Source organism: Eufriesea mexicana, unplaced genomic scaffold, assembly GCF_001483705.2.
Source record: "Eufriesea mexicana isolate 0111107269 unplaced genomic scaffold, ASM148370v2 scaffold2888, whole genome shotgun sequence".
In the NCBI taxonomy this organism is placed as follows: domain Eukaryota; kingdom Metazoa; phylum Arthropoda; class Insecta; order Hymenoptera; family Apidae; genus Eufriesea; species Eufriesea mexicana.
In genome coordinates this window covers 930,903-952,674 of record NW_016910972.1, presented here as the reverse complement: position 1 = coordinate 952,674, position 21,772 = coordinate 930,903, and the positions used below count along the sequence as shown (strand labels likewise).

Below are 21,772 nucleotides of genomic sequence, written 5' to 3'. Positions count from 1 at the left end.
ACCGAATCGAAGTTCCCTTTGTAAGACACGAAATAAAATAAAGTGTCAGTAGAATCACTTTAACTTAATTCGCTCCAAGTTAGATTAGGGTACCTTTGATGCAGGTAGCACCAGTAGGTTGCGCCACTAGGGCGCATGTGGGTCTCGATTCGTAGCCACCTCCACGTGGTGAGACCTGGTAATTGGTATCGTTTTCCAAAGAATAAGTTTTGGAAAACGATACCAAGCTAAGAGCTACGCACAAAGTTTAAGATATTTCCTATCTCTTGTAAATTTTCAATGTTCCCTTTGAACTTTAAAAATAGAGAGTGTGCAATATCTGTTGAATTAACATGTATATTAAGATGAACAAGGCAAGTATCGTAAGGTAAGTATTATAAGGTAAGTATAATGTTAAAATTTATCTTCAATCTCGGAATAAGTAAAATAATTAAAATCTCTTGTCAAATCTCCTGTTAATACGACCTGCTCTCATGTAAAATTCTCTTGATATAAAGTTGCGAAAATGGACAAAAATCTTTCGTCGAGGCCGCAAAAGTATTGTCCACGGAATATCGAAAATATCAAAAGTTATATTAGAAAGTTCGCTAAAGCTGCACCTTTATGATAAAATTATAAAAGTTTATACATTAATCGCAGAAATCGAGTAATTTGTTAATTTTCCACTGCCGAATTGATTTATTAAAATATATCAGAAGCACATATCAACAGTTAGTAACCTGTTCGAATAACATCAGTGCCATCTATGATTTTACATCTGAACCACGAGTTCGGTAACCTGAACACAGATCGCGCCAAGTGGTTGTTCCAAAGAGCTCCTCGTACATTATGTGTTCCTATCACCAAATCCGATTTTCAGATCCAAAATCATAAATGGCGCTGATTGAATGTCGCTTGATTTTCTATCCTTATCTATCTCGTTGAAGGAATCAATGCGGTATCAACAAGTTGCATTAGGGATATACTGTGTTTATTTGTGGAGGAATAACTCTATTCTTTATTATGGTTATTAATAGGACAGAAAAAAAATGATCTATTTTTATGTTTAATTTATTTTTATTACAGTGAAATTTTTGTGGTTTTGTATGTAACAATTAAGTTATTACATTGTAATGTATTATAAAAAATATAATTTAAAATATAAATATATACATCTAAAGTAGAATCTAATTAACCGTTATACATCATAAAAGATCACAAATTAATCTTCAAAATGTACTCAAACAATGTATAAACTAATCAATAATTTATCAAAAATTCTGTTCAAACAAAACAAATATTAAATATTGATGAAAAACATGAAAATTGATATATGTAACACAATGAAATATCCCTATAAAAGTATGTTGGTATACTTGCTATTTCCAAAATAAAGGTGCTGTAGTGATATTAAACATGCTCTTGACTTTAAAGAAAATTCTTCAATTTGTACATTTTAGTACTTTAAAATACCGAAATGTAAGTTAAAAATAAAATGCAGTATAAGATATTGCAATATACTTATTACGTTTATTTTGTATGATTATTATTACAATTAACTTAACCGTATTTCTGATGGAATGAGCTTGTTCTTGATAAAATAACGTATACATTTTATGTTTAAAATAACCTATATTTTAATAAAATTTCATACACATCATTATTTTTTTAATGTATGAATGTATGATTATATTTCAGATCAGACGTTACTGTAAAAATGTAAAAGAAGATATGGAAATACCTACAAATTCATTAAAAGAATATTATAGTGCAAATGATCAAACTAATAATGGTTTTATATATGATAATAAACCTTTTAAATTTACATGTATAGCTGGTAAAACATATTCTTGGTGTTTATGTGGTAGAAGTAATAAACAACCATTCTGCGATGGCACTCATAAGAATATACATCTTAAAATCAAGCAAAAGCCTATACGTTTTGCTGTTACAGAAACAAAAGATTATTGGCTTTGTAATTGTAAACAAACATCAAATCGACCATTTTGTGATGGTACACATTTAAAAGAGAGTATTCAAGAAAAGAGAAAATAGATGTATAAAACAATAATTCAAATATTAAATAGGAAATACCTTTTATTCAGGAGTTAGGAAATTTTTGTTCAATGTAATTTTAGTTATGCAAAATATATCGTTTTATTTTTATAAGCTATTGTGAATTTAATTTTACTTCCAAAAAAATCCTAATATCTTCTTTACAATGTTACGAATAAGTCATAAAAAAAAAACTTTAATCCTCCAAATGTAATTTCCAATGTTTCTTTCGATAAATAGAAACTCGGTATAAATAATTTACGTGCTGACTTCATTTTGTAAATGTTTGAATTTTAAACTTACATTGTAAAATTCGTATACGACTTTTATGACAAATAGAATGTTATACTAATTATAAAAAACTCATAAATAGCTATATGAAATAATTTTTATTTGTTTTCTGTGTCCGTTAATTAGCGTTACCATGAAACCTATGTAAGTTTTTAATTTTATTTTTAATAAATTTCACATCATTTCAATCTAATTATTTTAGTTCCAATTTAAACTTTTATAAATCAAGTCATTTAAAATACATGATTATCTCATAAATACTTTTTACTATTTTATTTCAATTAGGAATTTAAAACCACCTGTTGCGATGCGAAAACACGGGAACCGGCCGAAATGTGATAATGAAACATCTAAAGAACCTGTTAAAGTTTTTTGTCGTTTAAGGCCAATGTCTCATTCTAACGATGTTTCCTGTATAAAAATTATATCTAACACAAGCTTAGTTATTACGCCACCAGAATCAATAACAAACGCTCGTAATATAAATAAAGCTATACAAACGTGTTTTAGTCACGTTTTTGGTCCAAATACTTCTCAAAAAGAAGTATTCAATATTATAGCTTTACCACTTGTTGAAAATCTTGTTAATGGTAAAAATAGTTTGCTCTTTACATATGGAGTAACTGGAAGCGGGAAAACTTACACTATGTCTGGTAATTTGCATGATGCAGGCATCATGCCTCGTAGTTTAGATGTTATTTTTAACAGTATAACAAAATATCAAACAAAGAAATTTATTTTTAAACCTGATAAATTAAATGGGTTTGATATACAAAATGAAACTGATGCATTATTAGACAGACAAAATGAACTTCAAAGACTTGTTACTTCATATAATGGGAAAACTCCTAGACTGTAGGTTTTATTCTTAAAATTAAATATATTATTATAATTATGTAAAATTTCAACATTTTGTATGCTTTTCAAAGGTCTAAAACAGATGATAACAATGAAAATATCTTAAATTTAAGCAGTAAATTCCAAACATTAAATGTTGATGCAGATAATGCATATGCAGTCTTTATAACATATATTGAAGTCTATAATAACAGTGTATATGATTTATTAGAAGAAAATGAAGGAAAAGCAAAGTGAGTATGGGAACTACTTAACATCTCATGAAATATATTTAAAATTAAGAAAGTTTAGAACTTTGCAGAGTAAAATTATTCGTGAAGATGGGAATAAAAATATGTATGTTCATGGATGTACAGAAATAGAAATAAAAAGTTCAGAAGAAGCATTTGAAATATTTCAACGAGGCCAATGCAAAAGACATATTGCATATACTAATCTTAATGCAGAATCAAGCAGATCTCATAGTGTTTTTACTATAAGGCTTGTTCAGGTAATATAATCTAATTATATTGTAGTTATATTATATCTATAATATTAATATTTGATTAGGCACCACTAGATAAGGATGGTGAACAAGTTGTCCAAGATAAACGAGTAATTTGTATCAGCCAATTGTCTTTAGTAGATTTGGCAGGAAGTGAACGTACAAATCGTTCAAAAAATACTGGACAGCGACTTAGGGAAGCAGGTTAATTTATTATATTTTATAATTAATTTATTTATATATTTTATCATTGATTATTTACATAATTTATATTTATTTAAATAGGAAATATAAATAATTCGTTAATGACGCTACGCACTTGCTTGGAAATACTTCGTGAAAATCAGATCCAAGGAACAAATAAAATAGTTCCTTATCGAGATTCAAAAATAACACATTTGTTTAAGAATTATTTTGATGGTGAAGGAAATGTTAGAATGATTATTTGTGTTAATCCCAATATCGACGATTATGATGAAACTATTGTAAATAGTCACTTTTTAGTTGTAAATATTATCTGACATATAGATCATTGATATTTTTTTATTTTTCATGTAGCAAGTGTTAAAGTTTGCTGAAGTTAGTCAAGAAGTACAAATTACAAATTCTACAACTCCAAAATTAGATTTGGGATATATATCTGGTAGAAGACAAGCTAACAAAGTAGGAAAAAACATTGTGATACATTATGATACATTAAAATAATTTTCTGTACGTGTTTAATTATTGATATTCTTTGGCAGATATTTAAAGAAGCAATAAACAGATTAGAAAGCGCTGGTCATCCAACTGCTGCTGATTTAGAAGTTGATTTAGGTTTAGTGTATAGGTAAACTACATTTTAGTATTTATGAAATAAAAAAAAATTGTGTTGTTACATTATAAATTTTCTTCCAGTCTTGGAGGACCATTTCCAGAAATGGATATAACAAATCCACATAATGATGAAATAATTACTACACTTATGCGTTTCTTAGAATTGCGTATTCAGAAACGAAATGTTTTACAAGAAGATCTGAAACAAAAACGTAATCTTTATATATATTAACTTTAAAAAATATGCTTCCGAAAAATTTATATTAAATTTCTCTTTTTAGAAACGAATTTCAGGAATATGTTGGTAAAAATTGAACGAGAAAACGTGTCATTAAAGATTGAAAACTCTACATTAAAAGCATCAAATGATCAACGACAAAAAAAAGTAAGTTCTTATATGAAGGGTTTAAATATTGTAATTATTGTTGTAAAATTTTACAGATATGTGCTTTGGAAGCGCACATTTGTAAAACAGAAGCTCAAATTGATACGTTACTATACAGATTAAATAGTGCAAATGATATAATCAGACATATGAAGCAAGAAGTAAATTTTATTTCATATTAATAATTATTTGTATTTGTTATTAAACAAACATTATTTCTAACGGTGAAAAAAATTCTTCACAGCTAAAAAACAAGGGTACGTTATTGAACCAACGAGCAGTAGATAAACAGAAAGTAAAAGAAAAATACAGCAATAAAATTCAAGCAGAAACTGATAAAATGAGTCAGGAACTAGAAAGCAAACTTCGTCGGCAACGTGAACTTCTTCAGGTATACCATATTAATTATATATACTTCATATAATTATTTACTAAATATTTATTTAGAACCAAATAAAAGAAAAAGAAGACAAACTAAAATTAGTGAAACAGATATTAATAAGTGATGATGAGATGAATGCAAAAGAAAGAGTAGAATCCAAGGAAACAATTGAAGTACAAAATGAAGTTGAAATGTCTACAGTATCAAAAATTACAACTACTCCAAACAGTGTTTCAGAAGTTATACCTTCTACAAGCATGGTAAAAACTAATACAAAAATTGCATCTACGATTAAATTCGACGATAGCAGTGATATTCGACTAAGTAGAAAAGTAAATATAATAATTAATAGTTTCATAATTAATAATTTCATATTATATATTTATTATAAAATTATGCTATTTTTAATTATTTTTAGGATAGAATACCAGTAGTGAATCTACGCTACAGACGATCGCAGAGTGCAGAGAGATGGATTGACCATCGACCTTCTGGATTAGTTCCAGTTGGAACTATTCTTCAGCCAGTCATCCGACATAAACGAAGCATCACACAATTGATAGACCCAAAAGATATAACAAACAAAGCATCCAGATATTGTCTTGTTGCTCAGGAACAAGATACAGATGGTGAACTTGAAACTAAATTATATAAAGTTAGTATTAGTAATGTTTTCCAAATGTAAATATATTTGTAATACAATAATGACAAAATTCTTGAATAATAGGGAGACATATTACCAACTAGTGGAGGTGGTGCTCAAGTTGTATTCAATGATATGGAACATTTAAAACAAGTTTCACCTATCACAAGAAGGAAACGTAACGGGTACCTAAACCCAGAAAAATGTTTTACTTCTCAAGAGAATTATTGCGATTCAGAAGAAAAAAACTCAAAGAAACCACGTGTATAATTTATTAAAGAATCTTATTTTACTTTTGAAACGTTGCAGGTGTCTAATAAATGAAGTTAGGTACGTGGTGCATATGTAGAAACCAAAGACGCGAAGAAATTAAATGTTCTTCAATTTTTTTATGCAATTACTAAAGTACAAATTAGTTCTAAGTATATACTTATCTAGTATATTTTTGTTTCATTTATTCGTAAAATATATAACATATGTTATTTAGACAGAAAAAAGAAGTTTTTAGTTTAAACCATATAACTACGTTGTTATAACAAATAATTTTTACTTAAATAATATATCATTTAGAGCTTATTATAAAATAAAATTCAACATGCTCTTTCCTAATATCTTTTTTATTTATAATTCCTTATTGTGTTAAATGTCCATTTATTTCCCGCGGCTTATACAACACAGACTCTGTGAATAATACAAACATTAGGACAACAGAAGCCTGGATATGTACTGCCAACAGCAAAGTAGTGATTATATACATCGTTTCTACATAGTGCAAATTGCAAAATTGTTATTGAAATATAATCGGAATATTTTTTGTAATGTAATTAAACAAACTCTATTTGAATCTATATTCTTTAAAATTTATAAAGAAAATGTTTTCGTATAATATTAATTTTTTTTTAAGATTTGCAACTCAGTGAATATAATAGTAAAAAAAATACGTTTGAAAAATTTATTACTGAGTAGCACTAAATTGTAGTTCATAGAATAATTTAATCTTATAGAACTTATAACATTACAGAAATTGAGCGTATTTTTATAACTGTAAACGTTCTTTTATAGTACAGCTTTGTTGGCAATATGCATTTTCATTTACTTTTGTTGTTCTTCCAATTTGTTGGCAAAGTATAAAATCATATAAAGTATCGAGACTAGATGAATACCTTAATTAGTAAAGTAATTAGTTGTTATATTATGATCAGTTTTAACAAATTATAAAAAATCGATTATTAGATTATTTAAAGATAAAGTGTTATGCAACGATGCATTCTCCTTTTTACGTTTACATCGTACAATGATATACAATCTTAAAGTATAATTAACGAAAAACTATTTGTTATTAGATAAATTTATGGAATAAAAGAGTGAAGCTGTATTACCTTGTCCTGTTCTAATAATTTAAATTATTAAGCGAGATCTTGTGCTACTAATTACGTTGAAGCTTGCATTGAGAATCGAATGCTACAAAAGAACATGTCATGTTATAATACATATATTATTAAAAAGTGAACAAGTAATCAACGAACTGATTCCACTTTAGTTAAATCGTTCTCTTTATAGATATGATAAATCAGCATTCTATTCTCAAAGCATTAAAGTAATATATTTCGTACTTCTCTTTCCTTAATTTCTCTAATGAAAATATTAGTTAGTTTTGAGCACGTTTCAAAAGGAGACATGAATCGTGCATAATACATATAACTTGTTTTGTTCCCTGTAAATGTACTTCACGAACTAAACGAATCGATGAATTTAACATCGATTCGCGGTAACTGAAATGACCAAAGAGGTGACATTTACAGACTTTGACATTTACTAGTAATTTCTTAAAGTTTGAAGCTCTTATACTATAGTACCTTCTGCGCATATAATATATTACTTCTCTCCACTTTTTAAACCTACCAAAAAGAAAGTTCTCATCGTAAAAGCTGTTACGTTCTACCTTGAATATTTAAACATTCCAGATAACACCACAGACACTAGACCAGAAGCATTATATTCGACTTGACGAAATCGAAGAGACTCTTTATGATAAATGTAGGCTTCTTTTGTGAAGCACTTAATTGTGCTTCTTATGAGATTATCATATGTAACATCAACATTAATTTTAATATTTCCCAGTAAACTAGTATTACATATCATTTATTGTCATATGACAATAATGAACGCAGCTTTTATAGCACATTATGTGTACCAAAAAACAATATATAATATATCTTTCTGTTAGTCTTATTTATATACCAATAATTAATGCAACAAAATAGTAAACATTAACAAATACATGTAAAAAGTATTTTTTTAAGTATAACATTGAGTGCCATCTTATAAAATAAAGATCATATGCAACAAACTTTTTTAACAGAACTTTCACATATTTCTTCTTGTACACATAATGCACGCAACTAATGTAAGTCTCGTATTTTGAAAATATATATAAAATGAATGAAAAATAAAAAATACAAGAAAACTACAATATCCAACAATTATTTTTATCGAAAAGTTGTAATTAAATACTGAGAAAATATGTCACTGGTTATAAAATTACTAAACATTCCCTGAAAAATAGTTTTCGACAGATCTTCTAAGCGCCTAAATCACGAAATTGTGTTATGCTTCTAACTCCATTGTAAATGTCATAAGGAATACTGAAATATGTAATCAATAGTACTGATGTACCAAATAAAAATCTTTATGGTCAAACATCAAAGTGCAATGAATGATGTTCGATGCACTCAACGTAAACGCAGTAAAAAGCAATAGTGTCATTACGACTTTCGAACAAGCGGTCCAAATTTACAAGCTTAACAACAACGAACAACGAGCTTATTCTATAGCTTTGCTCATGAACTCTATAAATCGCTTGCCGTATTGTTCTGGATCACAGGTTGATATACCATCGACATTAGCACCATACTTCACTGTTTTAGCTGCCTTTGCTGCTTGTTTACGCACACCATAATGAGTTAGCACGTCAATTATGGCTAAAAAATAAATTTCCTTTGTAGGCGCACCTAAAATAAGATAAAATTTAAATATTGATTTAAATTTCTTATATTGTATTACATCAATTGTAAAAGTATTACCTTCTTTACTAGGAATTGCATAAATATCTAATTCAGGAATTATTGCATCTTCATATTGTAAACTTGTATCACGCATCAATGCAGCATGTGGTGATTCGGGGGGCGTTGCCATACCTGCAACGCCACTCCAACCCCATAGACGACTAGGAAGAAAATTAAATGTTCTAAATTTTGAAAATAAAATTCTATGAAGCATCTAATGTTATAAGAATGCGATACATACTCGCCCATTGGACCTCGTGAATCAAGTCCACTTCCAGATTCGCTATCATCTTCTTCTTCATGATTATCTTCCTCTTCCTCTCTTTCAGCACGTTCTCTATTTTCTTGTTCAGCTCGCGCACAATCGTGCAGTCCAAGTAATAAAGAATAATCCATCAAATGCAATTTTGTTAAAAACTATAATGCAATTTTGTTAAAACTAAAATATATAGTATAATTAATTAAATATAATAAATAAGAAACAAAACTTACATCAACATCAGCTGTCAATGTTTCTATAAGTTTAGCTTTTGCTTCTTCACCAATATAAATTTTCATTCCCTCTTTAACAAAATCATTATCTTTATAAGTAGGCAAATCTTTTTCTTTCTCTTTATCAGATGCTTCACGATCTACTGTTGAACCTTTTAAATCGAATTTTTTATGAGTAGTTAAATGATTTGAAAATACATTTCTTATAGCCACAACATAATGTTCAACTCCATCTACAGTTAAACGATACATGCCAAGATATTGGGGTAATAAAGTTTTTCCATGTCTTTCCACAATATACTACAATAATCACATTGTTAGTCTTATACAAAAAAGCAAATATATATAGTTTTCACATGTAGATAATGGATGTTACATACTGGATGATAGTGTTTTAAAAATGAATACATCCTTTCCACTTCTTCTTTAGTAAGGGTCTTAATAATAAATAATTTATCACATGATTGATAAAATTTTGCGCCGCTTTTTCCAGATGAATCTTCTAATATTGGTTGTGATCTGAAAAAATAAAATTAACTATAGTTTCTTTCATTTCTATTATTAACTTAGCATGACATAATAATCTATTTATTTCTAGCAATAAAAGTATTTTTGCTTTGTAATTTTTTGAAACACTATTAATCTACCTCTACCACATATGTTAGCATGCATGTAAAAAAGCAAATGATTATTAAGCATAATAACTAACTCATATTGATATTATTATTCACATAGTATATCACTATAATAAAAATAATCAATATGAAGAAAGTAAATTCATGCTTTAATTCTAAATGATTTTTCAGAATTTTATTTTTAATATTTTATAAACATTTAATTATAACTGTATAATTCATATGACATAGTATAACAATGAAAAAAATGTATTCAATCAGGTATGTTCCTTTAAACTGATTCCTTATATTTAAGATCTCATGAAAACGTGTTAACCACAAGCAACACGCACAAAATGGAAAATCAAGTCTAGCTAACCTCAGACGTTTTGGTTTAAAACTGTAGGAACGTAGTGGTTTATTTAGGACTGGAATTTGTGAAAGAACAGGAGGAGGAGAAAAAGTTATTGAAGGAGCAGTTGCAGAATGCTGAACCAATTCATGAGTCTTCCCATTTCTAGCCAAATTCCAATGCCTCTCTGATAGGGAAGGGTTAAATGCCCGACATCTAGCATCAAAATTTTTGTATTACAACTTACTATCAATATTTCTTATGCATTACATTCAAATGGAAAGTATTACTTTCTGTATATAAAGAAATGAAAGAAATTCATTGTTTCATATATAGTTATACACATTTATGTAATTGTAATATAATATACTAAATTTTAGATTCTGGAATATGTTAGTCACAATACCAATATGTTACCTGTTAATATATTTTTTCTATTATATTTGGGTTTATGTGGATGAAGTTATGAGTTGTTTATAAAGTTACAAATATTCTTTTCCTTATTTCTATAAATTTGTATTTAAAATTTGATATATTTCAAAACAACATAGTTATTAATACAGAATGCTACTAATGTTGTAACAAAATATGTTTTCTTTAATAGTTCAATACAAAATTGATCTCAAATACCATGATAAAATTTTTAATTACAATGATTTGCCTATGAGTCATTGGGTGGATTATCTTCCTTCAAGGTTGTATCAAGTAAAGCCCCTAAATCTGCAATACTCTATAAATAAGTAAAGGTGCTGTATAGCAAAATAAATAAAGAGATATTTACCAAATTATAATACATACAGATAATTTATATGTATACGACAGTTATAGTAATTTATGCAGAAAGCTGTCACATAAAATAAAACATATCCTTGACATGCAATGCAATGAAATAAGACAGAGATTTAAAAAACAAGTTATACTTTACTTCTTATTTATATAATACATCTCAAATAGGTATTTGATTTTATAATAATTTTAATGACATTTTTCACTTAATTTCTGAAATAAACTTAATGCACATATTTGAAATACATGGAATACAAAATAAATAATTTTTACCTTGTCATTGATTCCTTATAGTCCAAATCATCTATACCAAATCTTTCTCGTAAATTTCTGAATACTAATGGACAATATTCTTTGAATTTAAAATGAGAGGGCATACTTTCTCTAAAATAAAAAATTAAATATATCAATAATTTTTTAATGTTTATATATATAATTGTTCATAAATTTCACAGAAAGTTACCAAAACAAACAAACTTCTTTTAAATTAGGAAATAAAGCTATGAATATCTCTATCGTTAACTACAATCTCAGATCATGAGGACCTTCATTGATTCTATTATTAAAAGCAGTGACCAACCTACTAATTCAGTATTTAGCGATATATTTAGAATAGGCCACCTCAGTTGCTTACTTTACATTTACATTAATGATGTCTTTCTTATATCTCATAAAACGTTATTCTTATAACTGAAGTTACTATTAGCTACATATAAATTTAATATTTTTTTTTTTTAATTCTATCACATCCATTAATCTTGGATTAAAACATAAGCAGTTAAACGATATCATACAACTTACTTGTTAAACAGATGATTATCCACTTTTAACTTGCTATAAGCTCTGAAATCGTCTGGCAGGAGCACTACTGGTATATTAACATGACTAAGCTCATTTATCTGTAATATGTTAGATGTAACATTTATAAAAGTATAATTTCTTAAATAAATTGTTTTTGTGAACACTACCATAAAAAGATAATAAAAAGATTATTTGAAAATTTACTATAGAATATTAAATACAAATAATTAAATTACACAAAAAATATGTAGTTATATATTTATTACACATAAATTTATCATATAATTCTTATAAAATAAGATTATATATTTGTGTATGTTGATGTCATTATCCACAGATGAATATGAAAATGATTATATATATTTTTACTATTTTTTACTATACCAACAGAATAATTTGATACTAAAATATAATAAAATGAACTTAATTTTTTTAAATGAATAATATTTCTTATTTAAAATATAATTTAATTAATTAAATTGTTATTACTTCAATTGTTACAAAATAAACATAAAGTATCTATAAGAAACAGAACATGATTTCAAATATGAATAAGTCACATAATGTTTTGTTATAAAAATATTATATAAAATATAAATCCTTTGTTATTCCTGACAGCTAACAAAACTTTGTTTTATATCTACTTTATAAACGCAAATATAAAATCCGATAACACTATAAAGTGCAAGAAAGAAAAATAGTATAGTATATATCCCAAATATAAATTTTCAAATGTGTAGAAAAATATAGAAAATATTGCATTTACAAAACATGACAAAATAATGTACCATTTTCTTAAGTTTCTGATTCTACATAGCTTCAACAGAATGAAAGAAGAAAATGGCATTTCGATGACGTACGACGCTGTCACGCAGTTATGTTAGTACTCACCGTATGATTGACACCCCACATAAAAACACTAAGAAGAGGTTCATTCGCACGAAACAGCTTAACCTTTTGATGTTTAACTCGAAAATGTTTCTTTTTGAGTTTGCTAAACCCACTAGACATTTCTGGTGCACTAGACATGTTTCTTGACCTGGTGTCTGCTGCAAATACTTTTAATAACACCCTCGTTATACACTCAATGAAGAGTATAACAAATCCCTTATACTGTCGTCATTGCGAAATGCCTCACACGGCAACACTAACGCGACAAAAAGTCGCAAGTTAGATATGATGCTCGCGGTGAAGGTCCAGGTATACTTCACCGCGGTTGATTAGCGACTGAGCTCCTTTTAAAAATGGCGTGGACGACCATATCCTATCTGCAACTTACAACAGCTATAGAAACTCTGCAGTATGCAAGTTGTGACTTGGCACTGTTTCCAATTGTGGCAAACAAATTTCACTTAGATTTCCTGCGTTTCAATAATACTGAATTATTATAAGAAATATTAATCAAATTGTATTGACCCTTAATGAAATTTAAATATACTTTTCATTTATACCTAGAGCAACTTTCTTTGATTACATATTAAATCATAAATTTCTATATTGTTTAAGAGTTGAAATGATAATAAAATTCATTCTTAGTCTTTTCATTCAAAGTAACCTATCATAGCTTTGATAACTGTGACCAGTAATATAAATTATACAATATCATATATCTTAAAATTAAGGTGTAAGTATATCTTATAAATTATAATAATTGTATCTAATATAATAACATAATATTTATAGAAAATAAAATATTTGTTCTCTTAAAAATATACATCATACTTATTTTTTGTATAACTTAGAGCTTATACAAAAAGTAAAATAATAATAATAATAAATTTCGTCACCAAAAATTTCATATCTTATGCAGTTAGATGATTTTATTCTTCTATATATACTGTATAAGTTTTTAGTATGTTAAAAATGAATTTATATTTAATGTATTCGTTAATAAATAAAATTTCTTTACGATTCAGCCTTAAAGAATGATTTATTATAGTAATGTAAATGCATCATAACGCGTGCACTACGAAAGCCGCCACTGAACGTTGTGCTAAAAAACTCATTAAAATACTAAGCTTTACCTTCAAATATAAAAATGGAAACAATGTCAAATCCTTATCCAAAAAAAATGCACGACACTTATGAGGACGAAGAAGAGAGGAAACATTTCCAACGTATTGTCTCTGCCTTTAAATATTACAAGTAAGAACATCATGAAAAATCATTTTGTTTGATTAACTCTAATTTTCAAGTCGATGTTTCATTCATATCTTTATTATTTTTATTCTTTCGCTTTTTCCATCAAATATGATACTCATAATAATATTATATGATGTTATCCATGATTTTTCGATCATTGAAATTTCTTTCTATTATTGCTTAACCTTCAATGATATAACATTGATTTATATTTTATTTGGAATTTTATGGTTGTCCTATAATTATAGAAATCATATTTTACATTATGTTATTATAATATTGTTTCATAAGTATAACAATTTCTATTTAGTAAAACATATTTATAAATTTATCAGTTAATGTATATCTGTATTTAATTTATTAATTCTTGTTGTGTTTCAGTCAGTTTTATATTTATAACTATATGACCAAAAAAACATAAAGAATAAAATTTATATATATAGTAATATAATATCATTTATATCATAGTATAAATGTAATTAACTGAAATATAAATATTACTTATATCATAGTTTTTTTTTTACAGAAATCATTCATTACTAAGGGTTAAAAAAACAGAATCCTATTTACTATCATTACCAACTCATCATCAGAAGCTTTTATCAAAGTATAGAGAACATTTACAAGAAGTTAAAAGATGTATTGAAAATAATGATGAGATAATTAAGCTTATTATAAAGGATGTAGCACATATTTTTGAAAATGTGAGCCCAGCTACTGCACAGACTGACAGTGTAAGAAAAGTTCACCTGGTGTGTGGCATGTATATTCTGTTGTACAATATGATATATTTTTAAAATACAATTAATTTATTTGATTAATCCTATTAAACATAAATAAAATATTTTGTTTATATTACTAATTAATATTTTACTTTACTTTATTAAAAATTGAAATTTTTAAGATATATTGATGTAATCATTTTTTTTATTAAACATAATTTAATCATTAACACTCTTAAGTAAAATCTTTTATATTTTGTGCATAATATTTTTTTTTATTTTAACATTATTTGTCTTCGAAGAAATATTTGATCTAGCTTGGATTTCATTTTATCATCTTAACAAGCTTCTTTTTTTATAAAAGTATATTCTATTGTACAAAATATAGGTAGGTCTGATTGCAGACGTTAAATCCTCGTCCAGTAATGGCTGATCAAGAAAAGGTCCAAGCTACAATTAAGCAACTGGTTCGTGATTGGAGTGTGGAAGGTACCGAAGAACGCATGGCGTGTTATCTGCCTATCATAAATGAAATTATGAATCAATTTCCCTTAGAATATTGGTATGAAACCTTCAAATATTTTAAAAATGTTATATATCAATAAAATGTTTTATAAAAAAAGTACAGATATTTAGAATAGCTACTGTCACGTATTAAAACATAGTTCAGAAAAGTATGAAATGATAGGTAAATTTCCAGTACACCATCAGATGTGCAAATTCTAGTACCTGGAGCAGGTTTGGGGAGACTAGCATATGAAATTGCAAGACGTGGATATACTTGTCAAGGAAATGAATTTTCCCTCTTTATGCTCTTTGCTTCTCACTTTGTATTAAATAAGTACATAAAAATTAAATATTTTTGATGAACAGTACTACTTTTTAGATGTCTTTTACTGAAAATATTTAATTATTTAAAGGTGTAGAGGTGTAAATTCATATCAAGTACATCCATGGGTACATCAATATATGAATAATTTAAAACCAGAGCATCAAACTCAAGCTGTATTTTTCCCAGATGTAAATCCCAGTGATCTTCCAGAAAATGCACAGTTCTCAATGGCAGCTGGAGATTTTCTGGAGGTATAGCACAAATTACGATATAGCGAGATCGTAAAATTGGTAAACATTAAATATATTCAATTGTTTGAGTCGTTCTTTGAATAATAAATCATCTATGATAACACTCCAATTTACGGTCTCGCTATATCGTAGCTGCACTAATGTCATAGAATGCTAGAAAATAAGTAAGTGTCTTAAAACTATCTATTCATGTATTTTAGGTTTATACAGAAGACAATCACTGGGATTGTGTTGCAACATGCTTTTTTATAGATTGCGCAAATAATGTTGTACAATTTATTGAGACTATCTATAAAATTTTAAAACCAGGGGGTATATGGATAAATCTTGGGCCACTATTGTATCATTTTAGTGATATGCCAATGGAAGATTCTATAGAACCAAGTTATGATGTTGTTCGTGATGTGATTCAAGGTTTTGGATTTCAATTAGAGGTAATCAAATTTACACTACAAATGAACATTGATAATTAATTGAACTTTACAAGTAACAAAACTTTCAGAAGGAAGAAACACGTGTGAAAACGCGATATGCACAGAATGTTAACAGTATGTTGCAGTGTGAATATAATAGCGTATATTTTGTTTGTCGAAAACCTAAAAGACACATAGATAATAATATGAGTCATAGAAATGGCACTGAAAGTAATGGTATGCAAGAACAAGAAAACTAACTATTGATGACTTCCTGTGTTTTATTTGTAAGAAAAATTGATGTAATTGTAAATGCATTACATAATAGGTTCATTACCACAAAAGCAAAGCTGTTATACGTTATAAATCAAGTCAATATTAGGTAATTTGAATCTAGAAAAAAATAACAAAAATCTTTAAATATTGTTAAAATTTAAACTAATATTTTTTTATCAAGAATTTTATTTCACTGTAAGTAACTGCTAAGCGTGATGGCTCTGTTGTTAACAAATTGGATAATAAAGTATTGCAGTTATTTTTTTAAATATCGACAGAAATTGATTCAAGTTCAAAGTGGTGGCTCTTCTTTAATACTAATAACAGTTTTGCAATTTTTCTTTTGAGTTCAATATTTGTGATTTAGCATATCATTAATGTTTATTGTTTGAAATATTTACCAAATACCGTGATATGAAATAAAAGAAACTCGATTTGGTTGGCACATATATACTATGCAATATCCTTTCCAACTATTTTAAAAACAAATTTTATTTATTATTAAATTTATCTTACAAGCTGATGTTATTTATCCAATTCTGTGAGTTACATTAATATTATAAATGAAGTGCAATTCCAAAATTCAGGTGTTTCTTATTATTGTGTTCATTGCTTTTTCTATTTTTCTCTCTTCTGAAAGATATATATAGCTGAAGTTGCACAGATATTATTTATTTCAAAATATTTTATATTTGACATTATGTTGTGAAATAAAAGTGTGCAACAAAAACTTCCAGAAGCAAAATACATACAGTCTAAAATTATTATAAAGTAAGATAGACCTAATGATGTATTAATATAATTTTTTTTATTAAAAGGATACATTTTTGAAAATTTGATTAATAGATTTATTACCTTTTAAAAGATAGTTTCAAATTGAAACACCTTTGGTACAGAAATGATTATAATAATAACCAAAGGTAATAATACTTTTTTTATTCATGAACTTTTATTAAGATATTGTATAAATAATAATGCAATTTGATTAATTTCAATTTGTTGCATTTTACTATATGTTAAAAATTGTCTTCGTAGTCTCATAAGTTGTGCTGGAGTACATGAATTTTGTACTGTCAAATTATACCCTGGTACTTTAAATTCATTTTCAACACCAAATTGTTTAGCTGATAATATTGCCTTTGTCAAGAAAGAAATAATGTTCGCTATATTCTTTGATATCTTACAGTATTTATTATAAATTTTATTATACTTAATCAATAAATAAAAATTTATAAACCACTTACATTAACTATTTCTTGAGTTATTGTATCCAATTGATATAAATAATTAGTTGAAGATAATGGTGGCTGAAATATAACACAATTAGCTAAATTAAATATTATATGAATTACTTTAAATTTTCATTCACTATATATATGAATACTAACACATTGTGTACTTAAATTTGGTTTAGGTGCTTTTACTTCATACAATGATTTATAAATTTCATCAAATTTTAATTCATCTTCTGATGATACGATGAATAATGGTGAATCCCAACGATTTTTTGTGTCAGGTGTTTCATATCTATATATTATGTTGTACATATCTAATTACATTTCATTAACAAATTATCATACTTAATCCACAGCATTTTTAATTACCTCATTACAAGTGCATCAAAAGTTTCTCTACTATATTGTTCACATTTTGACCTTTTCTCATTCCATAACCAAGCATGCTCAACTGGTATATCACAAAACACTGTACATTGAGGAGTTTTATATAATTTTGTCATACAATAAATCTCATAACGATATCCTTTAATATAATTACTACCATCAATAATTAATATATCATTTGTATTTAACATACGTTGTGCCGCTGACTTTATATCACTTCTCACACTTTTTTCATTCTTAGAATCTATAACGAGCAGCAAACATAATTAAAGTTGCGTTTTCTCCTAAAATAATCAAATAAAACGAAGTAAAATCTAACCAGCATAAAATCTGTTTCGATCAAAACCTGTTTTAGTTATAATATTAATTTCACTTATAACTTCTACATTTTTTTCTGCCTTTATAAAGTATTCTTGCAATTCAGTAGTTCGTGTTGTTTTACCACTGCATGGTATACCAGTAATAATAATAACTGGCATCGTAAAAAATCATTTAAAAATTGGAAAAGCAACATAAACTCTTTAATCTACTATGAATTATAAATACAGCCATTTTTAAATCTTATGATGCATTTACACGATATACTTTTTAATTATACTTTAAAGAATGAATGATAAGAAATTAAATAATTATATGAATTTTTTACAAATACGAATATAAAAGACACACTAAGAATAGAAAAACAAAGCAGGAAATTGTTAGTTAAGACATAGGTTATATACAATTAAAATTCGCCTTACTAAACCCTTATGTTAGATTACCTGCAATACACAACGCATTTAAGGTTGCAGAAAATTTGGAGCATGTATTAAACTAATTTATATATTTTGAAATATTACGATAAATACAATTTTTAGAAACTGTAAGTCCAATTCTTTTATTTATATTTATATCGAATTTAGACTGCTGCACTCAAAATTCATAAGTTATTAGATTATCTACAATTGTGTTACATTTCATTTTAGTGATCTAAAAAAAAATTTTATACTTAGTATAGCTTTATTACTTATCTCGTGAAAGTAATTTAGATATGGAATAAATATACTTACAAAAAATCACATATATATAGAAACACGTTTACTATACTAAAGTTCTCAGCAACAGGTTTTGGTTCTATCCTTTTTTAATCTACAAGCATGACTGTTTCTCTTTTTCGCCGTGTATAAAAGTACCGTACTGTGGTTGAGTGAAAGCTATCTACTAGGACATTAACTGGATATTCGTATAGCGGTTCTTGATAATGAAGACGTGTAATTTTCTATCTTTACTCACATTTTTACTCCTCAGTTGCAATGGTACTTTAGGTAAGTACATTTTAATTAAATTAAAATTAATTTTTTAACGCTAACACGTTAGCGCGTTGCTTAAATTTGAAATAATAATTCTATTTAAATTCCGTCATTTTGTGATATTTGTAAATACATACATAAATGATAATTAATAATTCGTATAAAGGATAATCTCTTATAAAAATGAATAATTTGAAAAACAATAGTAACAGTTTTATATTGAAATTATGTTTTCTGTTTTGCTAAGCTTTATTAAGGTCTAAACCTAAGAAGATTGTAACTTGTTATGTCGGTTCCTGGGCCACTTACAGACCGAATAATGGAAAATTTGGAGTCTCGAATATTAATCCAAATCTTTGTACTCATATTATATATGCGTTCGCTGGATTGAATAGCACATCGTGGACCATTAGAAGCCTCGATCCTGGTTTAGACATTCAGGATGGTAGGTACATATTACAGATTATTCGAGATATCGGATTATTCGAAAAAATTATTCACGCAAATGACATTTTCATTTTATAATTGATGTAATAATTTAGGGATCGGTAATTACAAAAAGATAACAAATCTTCGGCAGAAAAATCCTCGATTGAACATTCTACTTGCAATTGGAGGATGGAATGAAGGCAGTAAAAATTACTCCATGCTTGCCTCATCTCCCGAACGAAGGAATATATTCATTAACAGTGTCGTGAATTTCCTTAAGTATGGAATAGAACATTTAGACAATTTTTCTTTGTTAACAATTTACTTATAACAATTTATATTTTATAGAAAATATGGTTTCGATGGACTAGATCTTGATTGGGAATATCCTGGATCACAGGAAGGTATGAGAGAGGACAAAGAAAACTTCGCCTCTCTTGTAAAGGTAAATAACATAATGTAAATTAATTTTACCGAAACTACAATTGTATCTTAGAATAGTGCAATTTTTGAATAGGAATTAAAAGAAGCATTCAAAGAGTCGAACTATTTATTAACAGCAGCTTTAAGTTCTAATAAAGAAATCATCAATAAGGGTTACGATATACCGAAAATTTCCAAATATCTTGATCATATGTATGTAATGGCTTATGATTATCATGGTTCATGGGATAAAAAAGTACTTCCAAATGCACCACTAAAAAGTGAAGACAGTCAGGATGTGGTAATATATGCGAATAAAATACAATAGATAATAAGTACCGAACATACATAATAACTTAAAACTTTCTTTTAGATGGACACACTTAATTATTTATTAAGTAAAGGTGCACCAGCAAATAAATTAGTGTTAGGTTTGCCTATGTATGGAAGAACTTTTATGTTGATAAATAAATTAAATTCATCTCAAGAAAGTCCTATTAATCAAGCATCCGAATCAGATGGATTTAAGGGGCCTTATACTCGTACAAATGGTTTTATGGGATATAACGAAGTATATTTTACTTTTATTACCTTGAAGTTAAAGTTCAATTAACTATCTTAATTCCGCTCCAATAATAAAATTTAATTTTTTTCATAATAATAATTATGGATTCAATAATAAAAATAATATGCAATAATACATGATATGTATTTTATACAGATTTGTGAAGAACTAGTTAACAAAACTCAACACTGGATAACTGGATGGGATAATATCAGTAACACACCCTATATGATTAACGAGAAATACGTGATAATGTTTGATAACGTACAGAGTTTGGAAAAAAAGGTTGATATCTAATCAAGAATAATAAGAATAGATAATAAACATCTTATAATTTTATTAGCGTATTGATCGTATCCTTTTTAAATTTTTAGATCGAATACGCGATGAGTTTAAATCTATCGGGTGTAATGATTTGGAGCATCGATACTGACGACTTCAATGGAAAATGCGCATCTTTAAATAATTCTCTAGATTCATCGGATAACACATATCCTTTATTGAGATCCATTAACATGATTCTTTCTAATAATTATGAAGATGAAAATAATAACAACGATAATAATAACAATAACAATAACAAGAACAACAACAACGGCAAGAACAACTCATCTTCCACCCCAAGATTTTCACATAGATTTCTTTTAATGATATTAGTATTTTTTGTACATTATATTTAAAACAAATTTGACATGGATAAAAAGATAGTACCAAAAATTTCGAAGAAATTAAATACATAGCAAGAATTTGGCATTGGATTTTTTATCATGTCAATTCAAAAATATTTTTTGAACAGTCTTCCCAT

The 21,772-nt window shown here is 27.1% G+C and overlaps 6 protein-coding genes across 8 annotated transcripts; 4 read left to right on the top strand and 2 right to left on the bottom strand.

Annotated features, from left to right (window-relative positions):
• The first annotated feature begins 1,395 nt into the window (after nucleotides 1–1,395).
• On the top strand, nucleotides 1,396–2,034 carry LOC108550600 (CDGSH iron-sulfur domain-containing protein 3, mitochondrial). Its single transcript, XM_017904366.1, has 2 exons — nucleotides 1,396–1,458; nucleotides 1,678–2,034. Exons 1-2 carry the CDS (start codon nucleotides 1,396–1,398, stop codon nucleotides 2,032–2,034), a joined length of 420 nt encoding a protein of 139 aa, XP_017759855.1.
• A 386-nt stretch (nucleotides 2,035–2,420) lies between these two features.
• LOC108550628 (kinesin-like protein KIF23) lies at nucleotides 2,421–6,210 on the top strand. The gene is made up of 15 exons (XM_017904398.1): nucleotides 2,421–2,469; nucleotides 2,611–3,180; nucleotides 3,255–3,416; nucleotides 3,475–3,673; nucleotides 3,733–3,871; nucleotides 3,953–4,152; nucleotides 4,226–4,330; nucleotides 4,411–4,496; nucleotides 4,565–4,695; nucleotides 4,765–4,868; nucleotides 4,925–5,029; nucleotides 5,113–5,259; nucleotides 5,316–5,582; nucleotides 5,669–5,905; nucleotides 5,978–6,210. The coding sequence occupies exons 1-15, from the start codon at nucleotides 2,459–2,461 to the stop codon at nucleotides 6,161–6,163; spliced, it is 2,649 nt and encodes an 882-aa protein (XP_017759887.1). The 5' UTR covers nucleotides 2,421–2,458; the 3' UTR covers nucleotides 6,164–6,210.
• Nucleotides 6,211–8,459: 2,249 nt separating this feature from the next.
• PIP4K (phosphatidylinositol 5-phosphate 4-kinase) lies at nucleotides 8,460–13,229 on the bottom strand. Of its 2 annotated transcripts, XM_017904387.1 has the most exons (9): nucleotides 12,895–13,229; nucleotides 12,004–12,101; nucleotides 11,476–11,586; nucleotides 10,444–10,632; nucleotides 9,831–9,969; nucleotides 9,451–9,750; nucleotides 9,200–9,375; nucleotides 8,977–9,119; nucleotides 8,460–8,904 (listed from the first exon to the last, which is right to left on the bottom strand). In XM_017904387.1, exons 1-9 carry the CDS (start codon nucleotides 13,030–13,032, stop codon nucleotides 8,717–8,719), a joined length of 1,482 nt encoding a protein of 493 aa, XP_017759876.1. In that variant the 5' UTR covers nucleotides 13,033–13,229; the 3' UTR covers nucleotides 8,460–8,716. The 2 variants fall into 2 exon arrangements, with proteins under 2 accessions (XP_017759876.1, XP_017759877.1); XM_017904388.1 differs by lacking the exon at nucleotides 10,444–10,632.
• Nucleotides 13,230–13,978: 749 nt separating this feature from the next.
• LOC108550634 (carnosine N-methyltransferase) lies at nucleotides 13,979–16,697 on the top strand. Of its 2 annotated transcripts, none has more exons than XM_017904406.1 (7): nucleotides 13,979–14,148; nucleotides 14,672–14,879; nucleotides 15,272–15,429; nucleotides 15,568–15,708; nucleotides 15,788–15,950; nucleotides 16,151–16,384; nucleotides 16,453–16,697. In XM_017904406.1, the coding sequence occupies exons 1-7, from the start codon at nucleotides 14,042–14,044 to the stop codon at nucleotides 16,621–16,623; spliced, it is 1,182 nt and encodes a 393-aa protein (XP_017759895.1). In that variant the 5' UTR covers nucleotides 13,979–14,041; the 3' UTR covers nucleotides 16,624–16,697. The 2 variants fall into 2 exon arrangements, with proteins under 2 accessions (XP_017759895.1, XP_017759894.1); XM_017904405.1 differs by having other exon boundaries at nucleotides 14,672–14,897.
• A 33-nt stretch (nucleotides 16,698–16,730) lies between these two features.
• On the bottom strand, nucleotides 16,731–18,773 carry LOC108550599 (protein KTI12 homolog). The gene is made up of 7 exons (XM_017904365.1): nucleotides 18,581–18,773; nucleotides 18,455–18,505; nucleotides 18,244–18,343; nucleotides 18,028–18,166; nucleotides 17,884–17,946; nucleotides 17,650–17,776; nucleotides 16,731–16,756 (listed from the first exon to the last, which is right to left on the bottom strand). The coding sequence occupies exons 1-7, from the start codon at nucleotides 18,738–18,740 to the stop codon at nucleotides 16,731–16,733; spliced, it is 666 nt and encodes a 221-aa protein (XP_017759854.1). The 5' UTR covers nucleotides 18,741–18,773.
• A 680-nt stretch (nucleotides 18,774–19,453) lies between these two features.
• LOC108550598 (probable chitinase 2) lies at nucleotides 19,454–21,647 on the top strand. Its single transcript, XM_017904364.1, has 8 exons — nucleotides 19,454–19,565; nucleotides 19,798–19,995; nucleotides 20,093–20,258; nucleotides 20,328–20,424; nucleotides 20,497–20,703; nucleotides 20,776–20,973; nucleotides 21,124–21,252; nucleotides 21,342–21,647. Exons 1-8 carry the CDS (start codon nucleotides 19,502–19,504, stop codon nucleotides 21,645–21,647), a joined length of 1,365 nt encoding a protein of 454 aa, XP_017759853.1. The 5' UTR covers nucleotides 19,454–19,501.
• Nucleotides 21,648–21,772: the final 125 nt, after the last annotated feature.

Bases quoted from the DNA above. Each gene is read 5' to 3' on its own strand.
- LOC108550600 (XM_017904366.1), top strand. From the start codon at position 1,396: ATGCTCTTGACTTTAAAGAAAATTCTTCAATTTGTACATTTTAGTACT. The intron at 1,459-1,677 runs GTAAGTTAAAAA...ATTATATTTCAG, and splicing joins GTACTTTAAAATACCGAAAT to ATCAGACGTTACTGTAAAAA.
- LOC108550628 (XM_017904398.1), top strand. The intron at 4,497-4,564 runs GTAAACTACATT...ATTTTCTTCCAG, and splicing joins GATTTAGGTTTAGTGTATAG to TCTTGGAGGACCATTTCCAG. The intron at 5,030-5,112 runs GTAAATTTTATT...AATTCTTCACAG, and splicing joins TCAGACATATGAAGCAAGAA to CTAAAAAACAAGGGTACGTT.
- PIP4K (XM_017904387.1), bottom strand. From the start codon at position 13,032: ATGTCTAGTGCACCAGAAATGTCTAGTGGGTTTAGCAAACTCAAAAAG. The intron at 11,587-12,003 runs GTAAGTTGTATG...TTTTTATTTTAG, and splicing joins GATAATCATCTGTTTAACAA to AGAAAGTATGCCCTCTCATT. The intron at 9,751-9,830 runs GTATGTAACATC...TGATTATTGTAG, and splicing joins TTTTAAAACACTATCATCCA to TATATTGTGGAAAGACATGG.
- LOC108550634 (XM_017904405.1), top strand. From the start codon at position 14,042: ATGGAAACAATGTCAAATCCTTATCCAAAAAAAATGCACGACACTTAT. The intron at 14,149-14,671 runs GTAAGAACATCA...TTTTTTTTACAG, and splicing joins TCTGCCTTTAAATATTACAA to AAATCATTCATTACTAAGGG. The intron at 16,385-16,452 runs GTAATCAAATTT...CAAAACTTTCAG, and splicing joins GTTTTGGATTTCAATTAGAG to AAGGAAGAAACACGTGTGAA.
- LOC108550599 (XM_017904365.1), bottom strand. From the start codon at position 18,740: ATGCCAGTTATTATTATTACTGGTATACCATGCAGTGGTAAAACAACA. The intron at 18,344-18,454 runs GTATGTTAAATA...CTCAATGTACAG, and splicing joins TATAAAGTCAGCGGCACAAC to TGTTTTGTGATATACCAGTT. The intron at 17,947-18,027 runs GTTAGTATTCAT...GTTATATTTCAG, and splicing joins CAAATTTAAGTACACAATGT to CCACCATTATCTTCAACTAA.
- LOC108550598 (XM_017904364.1), top strand. From the start codon at position 19,502: ATGAAGACGTGTAATTTTCTATCTTTACTCACATTTTTACTCCTCAGT. The intron at 20,704-20,775 runs GTAATATATGCG...ACTTTCTTTTAG, and splicing joins GTGAAGACAGTCAGGATGTG to ATGGACACACTTAATTATTT. The intron at 20,974-21,123 runs GTATATTTTACT...TATTTTATACAG, and splicing joins GTTTTATGGGATATAACGAA to ATTTGTGAAGAACTAGTTAA.